Source organism: Vidua macroura, chromosome 3 (genome assembly GCF_024509145.1).
Source record: "Vidua macroura isolate BioBank_ID:100142 chromosome 3, ASM2450914v1, whole genome shotgun sequence".
Lineage (NCBI taxonomy): Eukaryota > Metazoa > Chordata > Aves > Passeriformes > Viduidae > Vidua > Vidua macroura.
In genome coordinates this window covers 26,617,224-26,643,555 of record NC_071573.1, presented here as the reverse complement: position 1 = coordinate 26,643,555, position 26,332 = coordinate 26,617,224, and the positions used below count along the sequence as shown (strand labels likewise).

Here is a 26,332-nt window from a genome sequence, read left to right as displayed (position 1 = left end):
GCAATTTTTTCAGCTTAATATCTGGCTAGGCTGAAGACCTCAGTCTATTTACACTTCAGGTGATATAGATTAAGTAGATTAAGTATTTTCATCTTCATTAAGTAGATGAAAATAACTGCATGACATAGTCCACACTAGATGAGACACCAAGTTTGGGGCAAGTAGCTCATCTGATGGTATGTGCAGTTACAGACAGACTGAATTTCCTAGGAAAAAAAATCACATGCAAATTAAGGATTTTTTTTGTCCAAAACAAGAGACATTTCATCTGAAAACATTAGAAGTAGTTCAGTTTCTAAAACAAAAGATGGGTTCTTTTTATTCCAAAATTACTATATACTGGCTTTGCTATATCAAGTTGTTAAAAACTAAGTATGTTCTCTGTAGTGGAAACTTGCCTAAACCTAGCTTGTGTACTACCATTGTTGATGGAATCTTCAGTGTTGTCTTAAAGCATCACAGACAAATTACTCTAAATGTCAGAACAAATTAGAAAGCTTCCTCTGCCTCCCTGAGTGACTTTCATCTCTAATGTTCTCATTTCTCCCTTTCAGATCAAGTGGCAGAACTGGGGCTTATTTAGCCCTAGATAAAGCACTGTCCTCCAGGGTGACAGAATTGCAGTTTACACTACAATTAAGAACAACTTTACACACCTACATTAATCAACAAACCAATTGACTACTTACTGTTTTTCTTGTACATCAAGATTTCAAAGGAGTTCATCTCATAGTTCTCAAATGTTTGCCGGACCTTGTCAATTGTATCTTTATCTGTCAGCTCTCCATACATAAAACTGCAAATAAATGGAGAAATTCAAGTCAGATACCAGACAAAGACACAAAGCCATTTCTTTACCCTGTAAAAGGGACCTATTTAGAAATGGCTCTTCTTTGATTTTGTTTCACCTGGAAAGCATATTTGACAGATGTAGCCCCAGGAGATAAAAGATAAAACTGGAATAAACAGATTACTTTTCTCCTCAAGCAACAGGCACAACACTACAAGCTATTTAACAGAAAATAAATCTGTTCTCAAATACCTGCAGGTGCTGCTTTTTTGCATAACTTCTGCTCTGTGATATCCTGATAACTTGCAAAATCCATCGTTGCTGTACACAATGGGCCAATCCACAATCTGGGCATTACCCAAGACAAAATTAGTATCTGTTTGGAAAAACACATCAGTTAGACATTAGTCAAAGCTATGGTTGCATTAGGGGAAATACTCATTTCAGAAGCCAATCCCAACTGCTTCAGCCCCTGCACAGTTTTCCCAGATATCATTCCCATTGCAGTCAACAGGATTATTCCTGGTTTTAATTTTAAGTAAATTTTTATTTTTAAAGAAGTGTTAATTACTCTGAGCATAAATAAAACACGCGATGGTTAGGCAGGTAAAATTCATCTCTTGACTGAGGACAGATCCACCAAACTGTTACCCTTTGTGCCACATGGACTGATCCACATGACACTCAGTTTGAATGTGAACCCTCTTCCAGGTGACCAAACCAACACATAAACAATACTTCTCCTCCCTGAATGCAGACACAGGGGCTCCTCTCAACACTGCCACACTGCCTTCACTGCTGGCCACACAAGCTCAAATACTCGTGTACAGCACAGCACTCCAAACTAAGGGCTAGCAATTACACCAGTAGAAGGAACTCTTTGTTTTCAATACAAGTCAGAAGGAGATTCAATCCATATTAAAACAAACAAACAAACAAAAAACACCACAGGATTCACGTCTCCATTCTTGCTGGGGCTGTGCATGCCACATTTTTTATGATTTTCAACTCAAACCTACACCTGTGCCAAGACAGACAGCAGTGCTGCTCCCTGGGCATTGCCAGGCAGCAGGAGACGGTGGCTCCTGTCACAGCTGCAAAAACCCTCTGGCTTTTGGAAGAAAGGCTGGGCAGTCACATGAGATCAAGAGGCACTCATTTTTAAGGAGAGCCCTTATGGGAGGCCACTACAGTGTCTGCGTTTCAATATCAACACCAAGCTGCTCACACATCCATAGATCTCATTTATGTTTCTTCCAACCAAATGACATTTTACCTATTAATCGCAGAGAGTTTAGTTTGCTTCAATTTCCCCTTTCAAAATCTTTCACCCCAAACTTCAAGTGGGTTTAAATAAAGCAGTCCTGTAGCTGGCTAAATCCACTGCCCAATTCCACAAGCATGATTAAGTGTATTTTTATACACTCTTTAGAGTGAAATCCACCAGTAATATAATTTCAGGATATTTTAGCTGCTTTGTTTCTCACAGTCCCTTTTAAATACCATGGGTTTTGCTTAGTTGAAGCACTTTCTCCCCAAAACAATACATCTCTTTTACCCCTTCCTACGAATAAGTAAGCCAAGTCATTTCTCACTGCTAAAGCAAGTGCTTTTGAGTGTCTATTATAAACACTACCTTAGACTCTGTTTGGATATTTTAAAATCTCATCAGGAAGTACAACAAATGACCAAAAAAAAAGGCAAATACAAATGTTGGGCAAGGTCCTGCCCTGATCTGAATACTGTTATTCCATGCATGAATTGCTTAAGAATTGCTTCTGACTGCCTTCCCTTTTCAAAAGGTAACTTTCCCTTCTCTCTACTTCCTAAGGAGTTCCTGTTAAGAATTTGCCTGCCTTTCACACTTAAACCTTACTGTCTTCAGGTAAAAAATCTCTTTGTTTTTTTTCATTGAAGGCTATATAGGACACATTTCTGATAACCATCACAGTGATAATACTACTTTTATCTAGCCCGGCAAGGCTTCTGTGAGTTACAAAAATGCTCTTGTCTCCTATTTACAGGAAAAAACAAAGCCCTAAATCCACAAGGGATTTAAGCTCCAAAAGTTGAGACTGCAACAGTCTAGTCCCTAGATGCCCAGCTCTCAAGGACTTGGGTGCTGGAAGTTCTGTGAGCAGTGTTGGAGAGGAGAACTGAAAAACTTTAGCACGGCAAATAGAAATCTGACCAAGTTAAACCACAGAAAAAAAATTAAAATGGGGGATATTGTAAGGTTGGTTTTTTCCCCCTTTCCCATGTTTGTTACAATACCTAATATTTTAACATAAGCCCAGTGCTCACAGTTAATAGTCAATTCTTTGCCATTATTGCAGGAGCTGAAGAATCACATTCCCACTTATGTTTTGGTCCAGCAAAGCTCAATTTTTTTGGACTGACTGTTTCCAAAGGATGCATAGAGAACATTCACACATTTCTCTCCCTCAACAGCACTTTGGACATTCTCCTAAAAGATGTAGGTTACCTTAGAGCAGTGAAAGCTCAACCATTATTTCAGCTCTTGAATGACTGTTCTAATCATCAAGCTACCACAGTGAACAGATGTCAACATCCTCACCACATGAGTTTTTAAGTCAGTATGACTTGGCTGGTTTATTTTATGCACACCTATTAGTCAACACTGGATGAGCCTCTCTAACATGTAGAAGTACAATGTTTCATGAGAGTCCGGCTGAATTTAGTAGTGAGTTAGAAGGAAGCTGAGATTGCTATGTACCCATAAAGCTTTAAAGGAAAAATTTTGCACAACTATCAAAACAAAGAACAAGTCAGAGATTTTAATGATCCCATTGTTTCATAAGTGTCTCTCCCTTCTAGCTAATTCCAACTTCATGCATCTTGACCTTTCTTTGATCCAGGCTTTACATAGCTGACAAACACACCTAATTTCTTCAGAAGTGTCTCTGACAACACTGTCTGGCCTGTGTGAATGCTGGCAAGACACAGCATAAAATAAGGACTCCCACTTATAACTTCACTGTATAGCTTGTTCTGACAGACAGCCCAGAAGTAGAAGGGCTGTCCTCATTGCTATCACTTACATTCAATTGTGCTGACATCCTTGACAATGTGCTGCTTGAGGACAGCTCATAATCTGGTAATTTTTGCTAACATAAGAAAATACTGAATAACATCTACTGAGGCAAATACTGTCATTCCATCTGCAGGGACACAGGGTCCCAGAGACCAGGAAACAGCTGTGGCTTTGTTACACAACAAGCATGAGGGATCCTCTAGTGAACTCTGCGTATCACAGAGCAGAGACTCTCGGGGACTCACAAGTGGGTCAGCAAGACCAGGAAAGGAGTTGGCCAGAGGAAGACCATGAAGAAATCCACTGCTAAATTATCTTCAAATACAGGGATGAAATGGACATAATAGTAATAGCAGCAGTATCAAAACTATTTAGTGACTTGAAGCACATCTTTCAAAGGACTCAGTGAACTCCCCTACCTGGAAATCAGTTTCTATCACAATAGCAACTGTGTTAGCAGTATTGCCTGGCCCAAGAAGAAGCTGTAAGCATCACTGGCCCTTCTTATGAACTCCAAGAAGACATGAACTAGAACTGGAGAGGGCAGGCTCATATAAAAGACCTGGGCTTCTGGCTTGTGTTGCATTTGGCACAGTCTGAACAAGACCATTGGGAGGCAAAGAAATACGCAGAGGTGCAGCACAGAGCACAATGTGCTGCAGAAACACGGGTAAGAGCTGTAGCATCACAAAGGCAGCACAACTACTTGCATGAATAGGGCAGGCTTCTGCAGCATGGGTTACTTTGTGAAGTGCATCACTTCATATTTTCTATCCTGCATTTTCTCCAGATTAGTTCTGCTCACTGCAGTATACCCACGTCAGCATCTACACACTCTAATGTCAGATCCAGTTTGGGTTATCACTTTAAAATAGACATGACCACTTAAAAGCAACAAGAAAAACATTTTAGCTCCTTCCAAAATGTAAGAATGGATTTCACTCAGTCACTGAAACCAGTACTTTCCTCCACTCAGAAAACAGACTATCACAGAAGAATCAGAAAATGTCTTTCTAAATAACCTTGGTCCTTTTAACAGTAACAATCACAGGTGTCTAGAGCACCCATCTTACCAAAACTACTCTATCTACTGAATCCTACTGTTACATTTAGTACGTTGTTTAACCAAAACTGCCCATCAGCTTCCAGAATTCCTGTAGATAAGCTGCACTCACAGACATTTATCTGGCCAGGACTGACTAAGTAGTGGTCACCTCCTTGCATGAACGTGGAGCAAGTTACTGAAATGTTTCCCCCCTACCATTCATTGCCCTGCACAGCTACATATTCTCTGCCACTGCATCCCAGCCTCTCCTGTAACATGGATCTTGCCATCTCATCTCTTTCCAGAGGCCAGCACACTAGTTCTACCTTCCCTGTCCCACCAGTGATGCACAGGTGGGCATCACTGGGAAACAGTGGTAGAAGGTCAGAGATCAACAGCCAAACATATTCCCACAGCACTGCCAGACACACTCCCACACTGAAGGTGCTCCCTCATTGCACAGAGGAAGCTGAGGGGAAACCTCTGCCCAGGCAGTTCTAGTGCAGACCCCAGTAACAAGAGGGGCTGGTGCCCACTGCACTTTCCCATATTTGGGTCTGTCAAATCCCCCATCGTGCTTGGGTTTGTGTAGTGCACAAACAGGATTTAAATACATTAATATGTTTTCCCACAGTACATTTCATCATACAAATAAAATACTCAAAAGGTTTGTTCCCAATTTATTCCCCCCTGAGTAAAAGGAGAACCAGGCTCAGCATGGTGGGAAGATGGGAAGACCTGCTTCTCACCAAACGTGCTTGTTCTCCCACGAGAGAGGAGAGGGAGAACAAGGAGAAGGAGAAGGAGAAGGAGAAGGAGAAGGAGAAGGAGAAGGAGAAGGAGAAGGAGAAGGAGAAGGAGAATTGCCCTCCTCATTTGAGACCACAGCCTCCCTCATGCTGGATGATGACAGCCCTGGTTATTGAGACCAGCAGGTCTTTTTTTATCCTGTTTCAAACTATTCCCATGGATCTTCAGGGAAGCAAACCTAGTTCTTTAGCATTACCCAGCACAAACCACTTCTACAGCAGAACTAAAAGAACTGCACATCACATGTGTTTCTTACCCTGCCTGTGGAACAGGGGTAGAGGATACAGCTACTGCTGCCTGAGCTGGGCCCAGAACAGCAGAGATGCTGTGTCACAGCCAGCGTAAGAAATGTGCAGCAGGCAAAAATCATGTGCTGCTGTCATAGCAGTAAAGATTGTCATACAGCTTAAGGACAAGGGACATGTGGTATTTACAAACTTGTGACTTTGCATAACAAATGGCATCATTTGGATACTGGGGGGAGAAAAGATTGCTTCATTTCTGTCTAATTTCTTCCCAGAGCATTTGATTTCTATCAAACATTGTGTATAAGTAGGCCTGTCAAAATTGCTAACAAAGGATAGGTATGTATGAATCTTTGCTCATGTTTAGTCTTAGCTTTGAAAAAAAAAAGTAAACCAGAAGCACTTAGTCACACTGATTAGTTACATTGTTCAGATGTAACTTCTGCGATCAAAATATAGCCCGAAGTCAGTTCAAATAAGTCACACTGAATTTCAAGTATTTATGCAATCCTTTCTTTGCACATATGTGATTCAAGACTTGCACTTCAGGGACCAACCACATTTTCATCCTAACAGAAGTGGTGTAATTGTAGTCAGAGCAAGTACAGACCTGCTCAAATGACAGAAAGACTATTCATATGGTAAATAAAAATAATGAGTAATTCTGCTCTTCCATCCACATCCTCCTGTGGAAGCCAGTGGTGTTGCATGAATACTCATGCTCACTCAGTATCTCCTTGTATTCATTCATTCATATCCCATTGAACAACTTGATCTCTCTATAGGATAATGATATAGTGGCCTCAAAATCATCCATCCTTAATATTGAGGTCAAATTTTTTAAGCTCAATGTAATACAAAGAACATAAACCCCTATAGATAGGTTCATTTGGGCTGTTTTGTAAAAGTTTTATATAACTATTTATTTAATTTACAAAACAAAATGGATTTTAAAGTTCCTTGGTTGCTACAGCATGAATACAATTCCCTAAATACAGACATTTCATGTTTATCCAAAAATTACTTACACTGTCATGTGTACACAAGAGCAAAGTGCAAGAGCAAGTTGAGAAGAATTATTAAAAAATTAAGTCGAAAAGAATTATTAAAAAATTTATATCATTGGTCTTTCCACAAATAACAAGAGTGACTCTAACTAAAGCAACAACTTCAAGTGAGTCACTTTAAACCATGACAGAAAATAAATGCTAATTGCAGCCAGCAGAATAGACAAAAAACTACCTTTTCCATCTCAACATTCTTAATTTGCATTGTTATAGAAAATATTTCATGGTAGGCATCTACCATGACAAAAGTTTAAATTGAAAATGATGCATCGTTCTAACACTTGTGGCTATAAAATCTCCATAATTATCTATATTTTTTTAAATGAAATAAATTACTGCAGAATAACAGAACAAGAATAGCTGAAATACCACCAAAATTGCACCAAAGGCATCATATGTATTTTATGGATAGCATGATTTGTCACCTCTCCTTGAAGTACTGTCCATACTGAGAAACTTTAAAAATCCGACACAACCCCCCCCACAAAAAAAAAAAACCAAAATAAACACTAAAACACAAATCCCACAACATTTACACACATGTGACATTAGAAGGAGATAATCAGGTGATTTTCAGAAATGAGAAATTTTATCAGTTGGTAAGAGTCAGACATTGCACCACTCTTACTAAAGGACAAAAGCACTCTTTAGCAGTGAGAGTTCATCATTCAGCTGGTCAGGGGTTTGTTTTTCCCATCTCATATGATCTGAACATTAATCCAGAAAAGGCATACTTTAGTTGCATCGATTATGAGTCCTTCTTTAGTTTAAAGAAGCCATTTGATTTACTGATTATAGCCTTAAAAATATTTGAGACAAGACCTAACTCCCCACTTACTTTTATCTATGAGTTAGAAAAATGCATTAACAATTCTCCAGTGAATGGGTTTCATTAAGATTTGTTTTATAATCTTGTTCTAGGATTTAATGTAAAACTGGATTGATACATTGAACTATCACAGGAAAATTTCTTGAGCTTTCAGAACATTAATTTTAAAGCACATTACCTTTCATCTCTGTGCTGTACATTTTTTTCCTTACTATCTATAAAAGTAATTTTAACCAAATCAGGTCGTACATTCCTAAATGAATAAAGCCGCACATTCAAAACTAGACTTCTGGCCTAGTAAAAGCCAGCAGAAAAAAAAAAATTACATTCAATTCCAGTGATACTGAGAAAAAAAGATTGTCAATAGCAAATAGGTATTTCAACCTCCTGATCAATTGTGTGAAAAGCATGGATGAAAATATGTGCTTCCACAGTTGTTAACATGGGAAAGAAGGAAGATCAGGAAGCAATAAAACCCATTGTTTAATTCTCTTCTGGGAAAATGTCCTTAACACAGAACCTACAAGCTGTCCTCTTGCAGTTTCTGAAGGTCTGCTGTTTTCATTCCTCATTCTCCATTAAGTTTCCTTTGCATTTTTCTCTGGCTGAAGACAAAAACAGTCTTTTCAGTTTCAGAAGTGTTTATAATAAAGTTAATTTCTCTCCTACGTCTCAGATGATGGTACAAGGTTAGCATGCCCAGGATGCAAAATGTTTATTGTACTGGGACTTTATAGCCTGTAATGAAAGCAATGCCATAAATCATGCAAATGTCTGTTATACTCAAGATCTATGTCTGAAGGTGCTTTTTCTTTCCCTCTACAGGGAACTCTGCATTCTCCATCAAAAGATGCAGGTTTGCTTCCATAACTGATGTCTCCTTAGTGTGTTCCTAGGGGATTTTGTGAAAGGAAAATTAAATTCACACAAGTCTTATGCCTTCTAACTTACCCTTCTTTCAATCTCCTTATTTTGTCCATAAATCAGAAAAGTACCTGTGACTTCCATTGAAATTCCAAAGCCATGTAAACACAGGACTTACTTTTGCCATCCTTATACATGTACAACTCTCACACATCTCAATGAGAATTCTGACCAAAGAAGGACTGAAGAATTCGGCTGGCATTTACATAAATAAAATACTATTTTTGTCTCCAGATATTGATAAAGCACTGGAATATCACAAATAACCACATCCTCTACAATAAGCTGCACCAGTTGACATGGGTGCCCTGGCCATGATCCAGGATTATAACTGTTATTATTACAGTGCTTGTATACTGTGGATGTATTACATTACCAAGAAAAACATTAATATCACATTAGCAGTACCCATCAGGGGCTAGTGATTCTTTATATACTGCACTGTGTTACAGCATGGGCTCATTTTCTGTCCCACTGGGTGTTCTGGTCTTTAAATATTTCAATGCTTCAAAGAAATTTTTGTCAGCCAACCACTGCATGCAACGTTTATTTTTCTAGCTCTGCATGGCTAGTATAGAAACACAGATTTTAAACATTAAATACAAGATTATCGGAATTATGGTGTCCCTCATTTCAAAGGACAAACCTTAAGCTCACACTTCAAGCAGAAGGTCTTTATGTGAGAAGCAATCACAAAGGACCAGACAAGCTCCACAGGTCTAGGAAGATGACATGTTGCATGTTCTTTCCTGTGTGTGCTATCTACGGCCAGCCCATCCTCTCTTTACTCCAGTGTGTGGGAAGGAAATGCTTTGCAGCTCGAACCCTAGCACAGCTCTTTTGGCTGGCATTCAGTGCATGAGAACCTGTCTCAGTTGACTTGCAGCCTGTGAAGAAGCTCTCATTCCTAATAACTCTGAAGCAGACAATTCAGACCAAAGCAGTTGGAGGCGAGTCTTGCTGCAGAAGGTGTGCTATAAACATGAGCCAAATTTTAACCCTAATGGAAAAAACCTTGAACTTTCATGTCTACATCCACCGCTACTACCTTTAGCCACAGAATGTGCATCAGCTCACCAGTCCCACATCTAACATGAAAGGCTGTCCAAAGAATTCCTGTTAAACTGGTAAAATAATGGTGTCATTAGTGCTGTCCTTAGAGCAATGCTTGCAAAAGAGGCTGCATGCCCATTCCTTTGTTATCACCATACAGCCCCTTCCACTGAGCTAACACCAGTGGAGATTAAAAACATTCTTTCCTCAGTCCACCTGTGACTGATGATACCCATCTCATGTACAAGTTCACGTGAAGCACTTAGTACATTACATACATACAGTTCAGTGACAAAAATCCTCTCTCTCAAAGGGAATTCTCTGCAAATTAGGAGCATTCCTATATCTGTATCAACTCAATATCTGTTGGCACTACTCAATTTGCTTGCACGTGCCAGCAAATACAAGCTTGACAACAAGCCCAAGGTTTATTGGGCATGTCCCAAATGGCGTAGACAGCTTCATTGTGGGTCACATTACCACCCAATTGAACGAAACCAAGAAAGGGGAGCCAAACCTCAAGCTTTATGGGCCCATTTAAGCACTCATCCTGTGGGCATCCCAAATCATCTCAATGGCCAAGTAGGCAGGACAAGATGAGACATGGCATGTTTCCATACTACCCCCGTGCTGGTCAGCACAGCCTGGCCTCAGCACGAGAGAAGGGAGTCTATCCTTGTCTCTTCAAACAGACTAAGGTTAGAAAAACTGATTCATCCAACATTGGTATGTGACAGCACCACATTTCTAGCAAAGCTGGATTTGGTCCAGCAAAAACTTGAAGGCATATCACAGAAGAAATAGGGTTCAAAACCTGAGTCAATTCCCTAAGATATCCTAGTATGTCTGAACTGTGCATCACTTCCTACCAAGCTTAATCTAAAAACTTGTATTTATTACAGCCCTCAGGACTTGCTGAGCATTTGGAAATGTAGTGCTGCCATTCTACCTGTGCTGTCTAGCACCACGCTCTGTTATGACACCTTCTTAATAATGGGGGAATAGAGGAAGAAACAGAACATAGCTTCTGCTGCATGATTCCCCCATCTCCAAGCCTCAATTGATTTATTGCATCGAGGCTTTGGCACTGAAAGCCAAAAGAGGAAATTGGTTTTTAATGAAGAAAATAATCTACAAAGTTGAGACAGTTTTGAGAAAAACCTTCAATAACTGTTGTTGGAAGATTAGAGAAGCAGCCTGAATGTGATGACATGTAACATTAATTTTAAAAGACTTTAAAAAAATAAGAGGGCAAGATTCACTGTAAGACTGGAGAGTAATTTTTTCAGGAATGCAGCCTCCAACCCCCTCCCTTCTACAGGAAAGTTGCAGAGAGAAATAACCTATAAAAAGAGCCTCACAATTTTATGTGAAGATATGGTCTTATCAAAGGCTAGTTCTCCAATAATTCTGCCCAATTAAAAAAATTTGAAATCATTATTGGGATCATTTGAGCTTTTAGCTGCTTATCAAGAGGGTTAATTGTCTTTGCCTTATCAGAACAAACTGACTGTGTTTTTAATTAATTAACTCTTCTTGTCTTCAAAAGGAGCTTGATCCTCATATTCTCAACCATACTACAAGTTCTTAATCCCTGATGTAACCCCACTGAAGTCACTAGAAGCATTAAAAATGGCACAACTGAGGCTCGGGGCTTTAAAAGAAATGCACATGCCTAGGTTAAACAAATCCATGAATGTTTGCATGGTCGCCGGCTTACAGAGGAGCAGCTTTTGGTAAGTCCCTAAGTGAAAGAATCTGGATAGCATTAATACATATTTGCATGCAATTGTGAAATTCGAGGCATTTTCCACTCCACAGTTTTCCAAAAGACAGACCTGGTTACAGTGCACTAGAAAAAAAAAAAAAAAAAAAGAAAGAAAGAAAAAAAATCTGCCCTCAGCCCTTAAAATGGCAAACTCTCTCTTCACTTATGACAAATCTTCCCTGTCAATTGGCCGATGCCCCCGCACCGGGCTCTCCGAGCCCAGGGACCATCTTGAATCACCGCTCGTCCTCCCGTACCGGAGCCCCTGCCGCTCGCCGGACGCCCCAAGCCCCCCGCCCCGGACCGGGCGCTGCCCCCGCTCGCCCCCGGGGCGCGGATCCCGGCCCGCCGCGGCCGCCGGGGCTGGCTGGGCGCTCGCTGTGCCGGCGCACCTGCAGCCCGAGCCCAGCCTCCCGGGCCGGGGGCTCTCGGCAGGACCCGGGCGGCGCAGGCGGCACCGGCTCCGGCACCTGGATGCGCCGCTTCGGCGGAGCCGCCCGGCAGCGGCCGGGGCTCGGCGCCCCCCGCCCGGCGCTGTCCCCGTCGAGGACGCGGCGGGCTCCTTGTGGCCGGCGAGAGCTCGCCCCCGGTGCCTCCTTACCGTTAGACCTTCGCACGATGTTCTCCAGGAACGTGTTCTGAGGCGCCACCAGCCCTCGCCTTCCCCCGGCCATAGTCGCTCAGCGGGAGCGCAGCGCGGCGCGGAGGCTCCGCTCAGGGCCGCGCCGACCCGCGCTCTGCCGCGCCGCCGCCCGCCCGCCCCGCGCGCCTCATGCCCCCGCCGGGACCGGCACCAGCGGCTGTGCGGCACCGCCGCCGCCGCCTCCCGCGCACCGCAGCCCCGCGCCGCCGCCGCCGCCGGCCCGCCCCGCAGCGACCCCCGCCGGCCGCCGCCGCGCCGCAACGCCGGGGCTGCAGCGCCATCGTCTGGGGCCGGCGCCGCGCCGCGCCGCGAGCTGCGAGCCCCGGGAGCGCTCGGCCCGTCCGCGGAGGACGGCGCCTTCCGCCGGCCTCTTGCCCCGCTCAGGGGCGGCTGCCGCCGTGCTCGACCCCTCGCCGGCGCGCCCCGGGGGATGAAAAACGCGGAGTGTTTAAAGACCCCTCACAAACTCCCGGCAGCCGCTCTCTTGGCGGCGGAGGCACCCCCATATCCCACCCCGGGTGGATCGCCGCGAAGCTCCGGAGCGTTTGCTCGCCGCCCTATCCCGGGTCGCACTTCACGTTTGCCTACGATGATTTCTGTCAGAAGGCTACTTAGTATTAAGTGGTCAACTGATTAACAGCTCCGTGGAAGCAGCGAAACAAACTATTTAAGTATAACCTTTGACAGGTCTTGAACTCTTTGAGATATTTAACTGACATCAAGTTTTCATTCAGAGATTAATCGACCTTGTTGTTCCCCCGTACCAATCTATCAGTAAATGGAAAATACTCAGATCTTTTAAATTTAAAAGGCATATTTTTTTCTTGCTGGCATTGCCATTTACTTGCTGTAATGCCTCATTAAGCGTAACACCTTCAGGCTCCGCAGCTCAAGGCATATTGGAGGCAGGGAGAGTATGTTTCTGCATGTTCATGTGCTTGAGGAAAAGCTATTTCTCACAGCGTGAACAAATAAAGTATGGCAAACACGATGGCCTGTGTCAGCCAGGATTTTTAACCACTACCACTGCTCTCACAGAATTCTGGCACTGCCCAGCTTGCTCTCTCCTGGGTAAGGCTTGGGCCAGGACCACAGCACCGCCAGGAGCCACAGTCAGCTCCAGCACAGCCACGCACATGGTCCAATTCAGCCAAACAGTGTGACCAAACAGTGACTGTGACACAACACTGCCTGAGAAGTCTGATCTCCCTGCCACCAGCTTCCTACAGCATTTTTACATGAAGAGTGTGAGACTCGAGGGGTGAAGGCAGGCGACAATTTCATCGCAGCAGCAGCTACAGATCGAGTCCCTGAGCATCCTGGTGCCAGCAGTCCCTCACACAGCTGGGCACCTGGGGAACTCCTAGAGCCCCTGTGGGCCAGCCCAGCTGCCAGGCAGGAATTAGCTGTGCCACAGAAACCTCTTTTAAACTGGTGATTATCTGTATGCTGGACACCTGCATTTATTTGCTGCCAAACAGAGGCAGGTTAGAAGGAAAAAAAAAAAAAAAAATCAAGTGTCTGAAGCTGCAAAAAGGCCACTAACTGTCCCTGAAATGCTGGGGTTTAAAAGAGCCCATAGAAGCATTTATTTGCATCTTTACATGTCTAAGCATCCCTAACAACCATCCATGTGAGAAATAGATTTATGAAGAATTTTTAAAACTTGACAGAAAGTTCATATAATTTTGTATATTTATATCTGAAAAAAGGTGTGTTTATTTAAGGAGGTCATGAAATAGAGATAACATTGTTGAGAGATTGAACTAGAAATAAGTTTGAATAAGTTTTAAAATACATTTTTTGTAAAAAGACTAGATATCTTAGAGAATTAGAACTGTGAAAGATATATTGTAATAAGACTATGTAGTGTAAAAATATAGGTGATTAGTGTTAGAAGTGATAGCAGCATTGTTTGGTAAAAGCTAATAGGCTGAAAAACATTTATAAAGTATTGTAACCAGAAAATAAGCTAGCTTCTGATGGAATAGCATTGAGTTTTACATCTCTTATGTCTCACCCTTCATCAATACTGATAACAGAATAAAATCTTTTAAAACATCTGTTACCCCATCTCTATAAAAGCTAAGAAAACCAACAAATCCATACAAAGACCCTAGCTTACTTAGTTCCTGCTAGCTTCAGCAGCACAGGCCAAGCCTGAAGAGATTCTAAGCTCTCTGACAAAATTGTAAATGTAGCCTTTGACACTTTGAATTTACCCAACTGCTAACAACCAAGAGTGAGATTTGGAAAACTGGGATGCGGAGTAGTGTTTCATTATTCCTCAAAGCCACTGTACCAGAGGAATAAGTGCACACTATATCTTTGCTTCTGCTGGGCTCTGCAGGAATATCTATGACTTAGGAGACACTTGGTAGCTGACATACATTACAGGAATTTTGAGGCCTTTAAAGGAAAAAGGTTTTAAACTGAATCAGCAAGTACACAGAAGTGGGAATGAGGTGACATAAGAGTAAGAAACTGAAGACTTTTTTCTGGAGCTCCATGAAGTACGGGCTGGTTGCAGTTTATGTTGCATTGTGTGGTCCAGTCTCTGATTACCTAATTTTTCAGTGTCATGCTTAATCCAAAGTTTCATGTCAAAGGTGCTATTTTATCTACATTGGTTTTACATTTACCCTGTAACACTTGCAAATGACTAAAATGCTATAGCAAATTGTGGTGGGTTGACTTTGGCTGGATGCCATGTGCCCACCAAGCCACTCTATCACTCACCTCCCCAGCAAAATAAGATGGAAAACAACCCTTGTAGGTCAAGAAAAGGCAGGTTACTAAGGCAAAAGGGAAAAAAAAAAAAAAAAAAACCTGCACACAAGCAAAGGAAAAAAACAAAGAAAAACAAAGATGTTATTATCTACTTCCCATCAGTGAGTGATGTCTTGTCACTTCCTAGGAGGCAGGGCTTCAGCACACTATGGTTGCTCCGGAAGATAAACACTGTAAATAACAAATGTCCCCCCTCCCTCCTCCTTTTCCTTAGCTTCTGTATCTCAGCAGACATCACAAAGGACCCACCCTTTGGTCAGTGGGTCAGCTGTCCTGGTTATGTCCCATCCCAAGATTTTGCCCACCCCCACCCTCCTGGTGAGAAGATGATGGAGTGACAGCACTGATGCTGTGCCAGCGCTGCTCAGCAGCAGCCAAAACACTGGTGTCTTATGGGCACCTTTACAGCTGCCAAGGCACAGCCCTGGGGGCTGCTGTGGAGAAAATTAACTACCTCTCTGCTAGATCCAATAACATATGGAAGATTTATTCTGTATCTTCCACCTCCTTTGGATTTTCTCCCCCCAAAATATGCAAAATATGATTCTTGCTGGCAGTATGAATTTTTCACCACAAGAGCAGAGGGACACTGTGATAATGTTTTACTGTGATTATTTTGAATTCTATACTCATTTTCTCACCATCACTGGTAAATTTTGCAAATGATACAGAGCTGGAGGTAAAGCCCCACTTGAAGCAGGACATGTACTCTGTCCAACTTCATTACCAGTGGGTTACCTCTCTCCAGCTATTATTTTTTCTGAAATTTGAAAACTGGAGTTGCTTAATTTGCATGTTTGCTAAAGCCTACTGGACAGAACACTAAATACCTAACACTTCAATTTAAGGCTAATATAAAAAGTGATAGTTTGCTACAGAAGACATTCAGCTGTCTTGCATTATGCTGCTCTTTCAGCCTGTTCTTTCCTGAACAAGGCCCTAGGTCAGGACATGTAGTTTACATGTAGCCTGTGTTTACATCAACCCATTTACTAATGTGATTGTCAACTTCCAGTGTTCATACACACAAACACCTTGGAAACATCAGTTCCAAGAATTAATTTATGGGAAGGTCATTTAACCCCACAGCATCTATGAAATAAAAACACTGGAACTGGACAGAACTCACTTCTTTCACTTTGTCACGTGGTTCACCCTTGAGAGATATTAAGGTAACTTTAAAAACTTTCCCCTTTGTCAGCCATTAAGAGTCTCTTGGCAATCTTTTTTAACGTCTAACAAATCTTGTGAGAAAGCTTTTCCTAAAATGCCACTAAGTCATCTGGTCTTAGAAGCCACTAAAAACTCTTCCTTCTGCAGTCACAAAAATCACCAACCTTTTCAAATGCATGAAAAGTTGCTGTAATGTTCATCTGTCAGCTCTTGCTGCCTCGCAGTCTGGACAAACCCAGTTCTTCCAAAGTAGCACAAGGCCAGGTCTTAGATTCTGCCAGTACTTTGGGACTTGTCATTTCATTGTCACAGCATCAAATGGGTAAAGAAACGTGGTAGCTGGGACATCTCACAGGCTAAGAATTTAGCTGGTTTATATTGAAAAGAACTTGTTTATTTCAGGTCTTTTTGATTTTGTCTCTGTTTTGCACACTTCCTTTTGCTCTTTGTAAAAAATAAAGTGTCAAAATCAAGAATCATAACACAGTTATAACAAGCTACCACCAACCCTAAAAACAAAAAGAGCATTCGATCTTTGAGTTCAATTTGTAAACTACCATATGGCTTTTCACAAACTGTCAAAATAAAATACATTAATTGATAGAATAACAAATTACAGAAGGTAATACACAAGTTATACACTGCCATATAGATAGGAAACAAAAAAAAATTCTGAATTCCAACTATGATGAAGAAACAATTATAACTTTATTCATTTATTTTTACATTCAAATCAACAAAGCATTCATTATTGTACAACTTCTTACCCCCAAAGGAATGCAGGCAAAGGCCTCCTGTTAAGTAATAACATCTATGAATACTTAGTTGTTTGTGATTAACCTTATTTGTTATCTTGTGGGAAGAGCAATGAAAAACAAAAGTTCTTAAAACTAAGGCAAGTCAGTAGTTTAACAAGCACATGTGCCCATCAAAAGGAAAGAATTTGAGAAGATATCTGTGCATCTTACTGAAACTGTTCCATTTATTTCTACACTATCTTGAGACATTCGTCAAGTTCAGCCTGAGGTTCCTAAAGGTCCAGTTATTTCTGGGGTCTGAAATAAACTCAAAGAAATATCCAGTTGCACAGCAGACTGTAGACCTAGGAACTGAGGTATGTTAGTATTTCCAAGCAGCCATAACAAATTTGCCAAACAATAAATATTGACACTTTTCTAGTTTTGGAATTACTGAATTTCCTCCAGACCTTTTATGGGTAACAATTATGGAAAAATAACTAAAAAAAAAAAAAAAAGCCAATGTTCTGAAAGGAAGAAAAAAAATCTCAAAATAAAACTGATGAGGGAGTACAGTTTTTATTTATACATCTAACATTTGGAGTGTGGGCTAACAGGGAGGAACTGTTCCATCTTAAAGAACACCTCAAAAGGGCATAGAAATTTTTTCCCCCATTTGGAAAGCATGTCCATCTTCATTTATTTCAACAGGAGGAAGCATCCTGGATTTCCAGAGTTAGGGAGGAAAAAAAAAAATAAAATCCCTAGTTTTATTTTAACATAAAGTCACCACATATCTTGTCTGGGACAACAGCTACTATCACCCTGCCCCTCACTGCAGCTGTGTCCACTCAATCCTCTTGGCTCAACCCTGTCCTGACATGGCCACAGTCTCTCCCTGTCTCAGAGCAGAGGCAGTGACCTCCTGCTGTTGTTACTCAGAGAAGGGAAAGAAAATACCCATAGTTTCTTTTTTTCCAGGTTTGGTGTTTTTTTTTTTTTTTTTATTAATACATCTATTGTGTATTTCACAGGCTTCATTTTTCCTGTGTCTCTTGACCAATATAAAACAAGGCAAAATTAAGCAGTTCGGATGCAGCTTGCTTGAATTCTAACAGAATGCAGGGCCCTGCTAAGTAATTGTAACAATTTTATTTGCATGCTCTGTCCACATTAAATCAAGGAACCCATAGTTCTGGGTGATTGTTTTTTGTAAAGTAGCAAGGAGCTCTGCAGGCTGAATTACTGTATTGATACTAAGTGTACCTTTCTCTCTCAACTCTTGCCTAGTAGTCTCTAATATAACAATATTTTTAAATCCACTTTTAATCCTATGTTTTCATTATATACTGTCCAAAAAATAAAACTGAAAATTAGATGGTTTAGGCCTAGATTCAGAAAAAGTAACTCCTAGTTAGGAATATGCTTATGTGTTAGCTAGTAGGTCCTCTTTTTTTTTTTTTCCCTTTGTATTCTACTATATAGCATTTTCCAAGAACATAATAGTACAAAAAATTCCCAAATAATACTGAGTCAGACTCCCCATATTATAACATAACCTAAACTCTTTAGTAAATTTAAAAAGCCCAACAGTCTTAAAAATTGTTTGTTTTCTGGACAAAAGCATCCTACCTGTGAGGCTGACAGTGGTAAAGGCACTGCTAATGCTTCTTTCCAAGCAGCCTCTCCAAGAAACACACCTTAAAGAGTACCCAGCATAAAACTATCCTCAGCACAGTGAATAAACTTCTTGCACAAAGCTTTTATTTTATAGGTTTTGCCTTACATATACTCAAAATTCCTGCTTTGAAGTCACATACTCTATGAAGTTTCTTACCTTAAGACTTTAACATACCAGTTCCTTGTACTTTTTCAGTTATGGAAGTTTTATCAACAGCCAGAAATCAACCGCTTCTCCAAAAAAAAAAAAAAAAAAAACAAAAAAAAACCCTCTAGAACAGAGAAGGAAAAAAAGCAGACTAAACTCTTGTCACTTTATTTCATATTTTTCCTGAGTTTAGCATTTCACCACATATTTCCCATTTACTAATGTCAACAGGCTGCATTACTCACATGCATTATTGCTTTCTGTGTAGACAAAACTTTGTTGCATTCTTTGACAGTGGGGGAGAAAAGCAGAAGTAGCCAAACAACTGAGGAGCATAAATCTGGCAGGGAGGGAGGGAAGGAAGGGTTTTATAACTAGCATAGTACTGCCTTTTTTAATTTAAAATTTAAATAAAGTGATAACAAACTTTCTCATTCTAACTAGTGTCTTATTGTTATCTTCAGCAATTGCACTGAGAAAAAAAATTACTAATTTTCTAAATTTGATCATATCTTAAAAGCAGTTTTTTCCATGGTCTTTATCAGTACTGGACTCATATTCATACCTAGTAACTAGTAACATATGAGCTATTGATTTTCATAAACACTTGCATACTTACTACTGTCTTTTCTAATTTTGGTTAATTTTTTTACAAGTAGAAGAGGATTCTTTTTTTTTTTTTTGGCTTCCATCTATTATTATGAAGCAAAGACTGCTACCAGTTAATTAATACAAAAACTTCTATGTAAAGTCAAACAGTACAGAGAAGTATCAGGACATTCTCTTAGAATATCCAGACCTATCTGCAGCTACCAAACTGAAATACAGCATGTGGCACATGGGAAGGTGAAATTACGGAACAGTGGATGGGGTGGGAACGCACTTGTTAGAAGCGTATGCTTACACAATAAACCGGCAGAACATCACATATCAAAAATGCCCTTGCCAGTTCTCAAGTATCCATAGGGAGGGATCTCTGGCAGTGGGCTCAGAGTGTAACTCTGAAACCTGGGTCATTTCTTTGGTTTTTTAGAACAATGTGTCTAACACAAATGGACCTCATAACACACTACCAGACTAAAACATTTTTCAAGCTTTAATTAGTTTAATTTAACTGAGGACAAAATCCATCTTCACTAAAAGGGATGTAATTTAGATGGAAGATAGTGAACTATGTAAGAGCAAGTAAAAACATCATCTTCAGCAATAAGAATTTAAAGCACTGGCTGAGAGTGAAGTTGAGTGGGTGTTTTTCTAAAAACTGTGTGGAAACCAACAATAGCAAGGTCCTAGTGGTATCCAACTTTCTCACCCTGAAGTTGTGTAGGCATGAGCTTTTGTTTTTCCTCTCAGTTTAACAAATACTTCAGCAGAAATTTTGAGAACAGTTCATTCTTTCCAAACACAATTTTGCTACTGTAGATTGACCCTTTATGTACTGATCCATACCCTCAAATGCAAAATTGCAGATTTTAGTTTCATATTTATGTAGTCATTATCTGCCTCAGACAGGAGAAGAGAGAACATCATTCCTGGCAACACTGTACAATACAACTTGAATAGGCAGATACAGCCATATTGATTTGTTTGTTGTTGAGCTGCTGGGTTTTTTTAACAGGATACTTTTAAGAGAACCATTTGTATCCTAGAAAAATCCAGTGAAACAGTATTATAATAACAATTTTCAAGTGGAAAAATAAATATTACTTATATGAGAAAAAATTCATTAATTATTATATTTTTGTTGCTTGCAAGTCCGTCTTAGAGATATTCTCAAAATGGAACCTCTTGCTGATCTTTCCTAAATTGTATATCTGAACTGTGGATCATTACATGAGCCAAACAGTAGTTACAGCAGGAAAAGACATGACTCTTAAATAGCAGTAATGTTTTGATATCTACACAGTCCAGCAACACTGACCTTCAAAATCCAGCACAGCTCCATAACACAGGGATGTCTAAGAAACAGTGTATACTTTTCTATAGAAACAACAAGATAGAAAGCAGAAATACAAACTCTTGTAATACATCAGGGACCTTCCTTTGGTCCTAGACAGTGTTAAATTCCTCTTTTTACTTGCCTTCTTCCCCCATCCTTAAGCCACAAGAAGCCAGGTAGGATAAGCTATGGAGGACAAAATTTAGCAGAAGGTGCCAGTATGCTACTGCATAAAATGTTCTAACAGTCCAAGGCCTAAGACATACGGCAAAAAAAGCTGCCACTACTGGTTACTACACCACTCCGTACACCTTTTTTCCACATGTAAAAATATATCATCTTCCTCAAGTGAAGTTCTTAACATTTGGTTCTTTCCAATCCCCCAAGATTACTCCTGCAATAACACTGCATCTTAAATGGACGGGCAGTAGAGGGTTACAGTAATTTTACATAATTTGTCCAACATATTACTGATGTTTCCTTTATTCTCCCTTTATTTTCCTTTCCTAATTGGAAATTCAATTTCCAATTACATACACTGGCTGGATCCCAAACAAACGGTAAGGTGTTTGGGGCAAAGTTCTCTCTTTCTCAGGATTAGGCACACAACAATGGTAACATAGCAGAGCATTTTCTTTTTTTTTATTCTAGAATGCTTTAAAGATAATTTTTCACAAAAAAAAAAATGAGTGCTTGGTACTATTAACTGCAAGGAGAAAATCTTGCACAGTGTGTTCCTTCCTGCTTCATAGAAGGAAAAGGAGGAGAGATTCATAGAGAGAGCACATACATCATTAACTCACAGCAAATGGTCACCTCTTCAAGTTAGCACAGTGACAGACAACCTGACAATAAAGAGTAAAGCATCAGTTTAGCACAGTTTCCCCAACTGCATGGAATCAAAGCACTTGCTTTGCATTTAGAAAAACAAAACCCCTCCCAAACCACAACAAAGATACAAAAATGTAAACACTACGCAGGAGAACCAAACTACATTTCTTAAAGAGTTCCAACAGCTTTAAATATCAATTAGGCGACCTCTGCTTTCTGCTGAACAGTCCTATGAAAAGTAGTTCAGGTAACTGTCTGCAGAATTGAAAGAGGACAAAGTAAAAGCATACTGCTTTACCAAAACAATTACAATATCTCTTTTCCCTTTTGTGGGAAACAACTGGCCCTAAACCCAAATTATTTGTGAAGAGGTGCTAGCATTTCAGCCACGTATACAAGATCTTCATACACACTCTGAGAATCTTCATTGACAATACTGAACATCAGTGCTCTGATTCAAAGACATACTGCCAGCTATTACCAAAATTTCCTTTAAGAAGGATATGCAAAAATATAAGTGGTTAAATGATATCTGTAGACTGACTTTCTGAAATGACCTGTTGTCCTGAGTTGCCTATGTAACACAAGATGAAGTCAGCTGTTGCATCCTGGGTTAACGCGCCGCTGGAGTCAGCTACACTCAGCTTTTCCCACAGTGTGTGCCATCATAATCAACCAGACACAGAACCTCTTTACTCTTTGCAAACAGTACAGCTCACCAGATATTTAGATTAACTGAAGAGAAATGAAACAATGATACTGAAAGGGCTGAGCAGAAACAGCTGTCCCTCCTGTCAAGAAAAAGACAAAGTAATTTCTTTTTAAGGAAAAAAATATAATCATATAGTGTCAGTAAAATTCATATGTAGGAAGTCACTGAAACAATTCTACAAATATGTAAAGGTGGAACAGAAGTTTTCGTAACACATCCAAAGGAATAAGACTTTTTTTTTTTTTTTTTACCAAGTTTTACACTTCAGAGTAAAAATCTTTAGAAGACCAAGAACAGGCTTCTTGCCAACACAGAATGGAGACTATGGCACGCACTCCAAAATTAGTTCCTCTATAGAACTGTCAGGATCAAAGTACTGGGCAAGATGGATGTTAGCACTAACCCATTATGCTCGTTCCTGAACAAGCCTTTCTACAGTGCAACAAATAATTTATCTCAAAGTACTATTTTTAACACAGTGCCAGAGAGTCCTAACACTCCCCACTCCATTCAATGTATCTACCACTAACATTGAACAACAGTCTGAGTCTCAAATTTTGGCAATATGATATGATACCCGGTGACATGCATTTAAATAGAAAGGAGTGTCTGCAACTGCTGAAGTCCTTAAACTTCTCAAAGGAACTGCAACATGACTTTCTTCATCTCCCAAGAATAAGTTACCAACTGTTCTGATGCAGAAGAATCCCATTCAGATCCAGAAAGCAGATAACTCTTGAAAACTTTAACTGGAAAACAGCACTACAAAAAAAAAAAAAAATCTCAGTTGGGGAATATTAACAGTAGAAAGGCAGGAAATGCTTTGCTGTTTCATTTTAATGGCCAGTTATAGAATAAATTTTTACTAATTTCTGCCTTAAAACATTAAGCCTAGAATTCAAAAATACTAATGAATGCTAGCTTGAGACTGAAGGACTGATTTTCTAGAGTTGTAGAAAATCCACCATCTTCCACTGGTTCCACTAAAATGTGAAGTCCTTGAAAAATTCAAGCATGTTGAATGAAAAACAGCAACAACCATCAGTGTAAAAGAACTAATAAATCTCACCCTGTCCACTCCAAGCCTCCCACTTACCACCCAGCAGGCCTAGTTGTGTTTAATATAAAAGAAACACAGGAGTTGATGGATGACACCTATATATTTTCCAGCAGAGGTGTGGACAGACTCCAAGCAGTGCAATTTATCTGAAATTACCTTGATCCAAGGCATGCTTTTCTTAATGAGTTTATGAGGACAAAGAGCTTACTTTTCTTTGTGGAACAATTATAAACCTTCACAATAAAGCACAAGTTTCCAGGCTGGATATTGCCAAAGGTTTCCATGGTCATTCTATCTTCTTTGGGTTTCACACAATACACATCATCCATCTATAATTTTTCTGGAGAAGCATCACAAATCTGTTGACCTGTTTCTAAAAATATTTAAAGACACAGCTTTTAAATGGTGTAAGGCAACATTCCCAAGACAGGAAACTGTCAAAATGCTCTTTCTAAAAAAACTGAAAGCATGAAACTGTCACCATAAGATAAAAAGGACAAACATGTGATCTGCAATACTTTCCCTGACCTAGAATTTAATGAGTTAGAAACTTATAGTTGAGATGGGCATAACATACAAGAGCTGAAGAGCATCCAAAGAGCAACAAAGCTGGTGAAAGGTCTGGTGCACAAAATTTTATGAGGAGCAGCTGAGTGGGCTGGGGTTGTTTAGCCTGGAAAGAAGGAGGCTGAGGGGAATATTCATGGCTGTCTACAGCTGCCTGAAAGGAGGCTGTAGCAAGGTGGGGATTGGTCTCTTCTCACAGGTAATAAATAACAGGATGAGAGGAAACAACCTCAAGTTGCACCAGGAGAGCTTTAGATTGGATATTTGGAAAACTTTCTTCACAAAGAGACTTGTCAAGCATTGCAACAGGCTGCTCCAGGAAGTAGTGGAGTCACCATCCCAGGCAGTATTTAAAAGAAGCATGGATGTGACACTTAGGGATGTGGTTTAGTGATGGACTCGGCAGGGCTGGGTTAATGGTTGGATTCAATTTTAGAGGTCATTTCCATTCTATATTATTCTATAGTAATATCGGCATGTTAAAGCCTCATTTTAAGAATTTAGTTTCTTCTGAATAAACAGTCTTTACTTTTCCCTAGCTCACCACTCAGCAGTTAATACTGTCATTAACCCTCACTGTAAGGTAATATGCAGAAGTCCACACTCCAATCAGAGTCTGGTTTGCAATGAATTCCAAGAACCCACACCAACAAAACTTGCAAGAGGTCTCAACCCTGCATGGAGCATCCTCAGAAGCCATGTAGGTTTTAAGCTGAGTTAATTAATGGATTGGGAAAGCTGTTTCCTTTTGAGTTTCTGTTTCTATTTCACTAAATTTCACTAAAAATTTCACTAAAAGGAAAGAAGCAACTTCACCTTCCTTGTCTGCAACTTGTCCATTGCCTAATTCCCTTCCTCTCTATCCTCTTCCCTTCCTCTGTTGCAATCCACTTTGTACCCCAAGGATCCCTGCTGTCCTGCCCAAACACAAATCTTTAAGGTCCCTTCCAAGCCAATCCATGCTGTGATTCTGTATGCTAATGTTAATCTAAAATAACTCCTTATGCATAGTTTCTATAACAAATGCAGGTCCAATCTCACAAACAACTACTTGATTATCATGTCACATCTAATCCAGAAGCGCCCATATACTGAATGTGACAGAGGAACTGTGGAGAGACAGATAAAAAAACAACCAAACAGAAAAATTAAAACAGAAGACAAGAGAATGATAAAGACAAGAATCCAAGAGAAGAAACAGCTCAAAGCAAGCCAATTTCCAGATTGCATGGGGGAAAAAAATAATTACATGCATCTACTAGTATCTAAGTGCTTGACTAAGTGAACCTATGCCCCTTTATTGTAACCTCCAAAATGTAGTTTCATCAGCAGCCACGCAAATAACAGAAACAGAAAAGGTCAAGCTCTTCTGACAATTCTCCTCCAAACCATGCTACAAGAAATCTTTACTCCTTTCAGAAGGTTACTTTCAGGACAGCTGTAAGAACTTAAAATTCCTGAAAGCTGTAACAGCTTACTGAAACTTCCAGTAGCTCTTATCAGTAGCTTAGAACTGTCAAATACAGTTGTAGTGCCACATGTATGCCCAAATTTCACATCCGTAGAAAATGAAGATAAAAGCCTCAAATAGATGGCCTTCGGAGAACTAAAACAACAAATGCCAATTTCCTACAAGTTTTCATAATGATTTCCTGCTTTTTGTAAATTTCGTAAATTTTGTGCCTTAAAAGTACAAACATTGGTTCAAGATTTTCCTGTGGTTCTGGCATTTCATTTTCTTATTGTGAGTTCTTTTGTGTACATTAAACTGTGAGATTGCAACTCCTCAATTGCTGAGGCACTTGCAGGCAGTCAACCACCACTACTCCTACCTTGTCCTTACTAATCTTTCTCTCCAGCTCTTGAAAAACAGCAAGCATAAAGGAGTCACAGCTTGTTTACTTGCATTTTTGATAGCCATGGGCCAAAAGCTATCACAAAAACAGTTCTTCAAAGACACAAAATTCCCAAAGCAGGAAAAGTCTTGATAATATTTTCCTGACATATTCTAGGACGCACAACAACCAAAGGTTTTTCAAAAGCATATAACTTGACCATAATGGACTGCTTTCAAGGCAAGTATCAAGAAACAGCAAACATCGCTAACAATATCATCTTACAATCCAACTATAAGGCACTTAGTAGCCATAAGCGTGGACACAAGTAGTCATCTCCCCTTTATCTCACCGTAAGAAAGCAGCTGCAGTATTCCTGCTAGCACTCTTCAATCAATCAATCAATCAATCAATCAATCAATCAACCAACCAGTTTTGGGTAGACAGCCACCAGGGCAAAGTTTGGGAAGAATTGCTGAGATGTGACAAAGGCTAACGGATCGTGTCAGACACTCTTAGCTGGAACATGAGACTTTAGTTTGATATACAGCAATTCAAGTTTATATTTTTTTCCCTACATCTGAAAATCAGACTGACAAACTATCACTGTGCCATTAAAAATACCTATAAC

At 40.2% G+C, this 26,332-nt stretch overlaps 1 protein-coding gene and 2 long non-coding RNA genes across 4 annotated transcripts in view; all 3 read right to left on the bottom strand.

Annotated features, from left to right (window-relative positions):
• KCNH1 (potassium voltage-gated channel subfamily H member 1) overlaps nucleotides 1-12,260 on the bottom strand; it is a 176,791-nt gene extending 164,531 nt beyond the window's left edge. The window contains exons 1-3 of the mRNA XM_053974421.1: nucleotides 12,188-12,260; nucleotides 1,043-1,166; nucleotides 690-796 (exon numbers count right to left, since the gene is read on the bottom strand). Of these exons, the coding sequence (XP_053830396.1) occupies nucleotides 690-796; nucleotides 1,043-1,166; nucleotides 12,188-12,260 (304 nt within the window). The remainder of the gene's footprint in view (nucleotides 1-689; nucleotides 797-1,042; nucleotides 1,167-12,187) is intronic.
• Nucleotides 12,261-16,878: 4,618 nt separating this feature from the next.
• LOC128804686 (uncharacterized) lies at nucleotides 16,879-18,872 on the bottom strand. The gene is made up of 2 exons (XR_008436162.1): nucleotides 18,767-18,872; nucleotides 16,879-17,301 (listed from the first exon to the last, which is right to left on the bottom strand). It is a non-coding gene; the product is annotated as an uncharacterized LOC128804686 (long non-coding RNA).
• A 1,673-nt stretch (nucleotides 18,873-20,545) lies between these two features.
• On the bottom strand, nucleotides 20,546-23,002 carry LOC128804683 (uncharacterized). 2 transcript variants are annotated; one of them, XR_008436161.1, is made up of 4 exons: nucleotides 22,924-23,002; nucleotides 22,072-22,262; nucleotides 21,487-21,541; nucleotides 20,546-20,737 (listed from the first exon to the last, which is right to left on the bottom strand). It is a non-coding gene; the product is annotated as an uncharacterized LOC128804683 (long non-coding RNA). The 2 variants fall into 2 exon arrangements; XR_008436159.1 differs by having other exon boundaries at nucleotides 22,817-23,001.
• Between the last annotated feature and the right edge of the window lie 3,330 nt (nucleotides 23,003-26,332).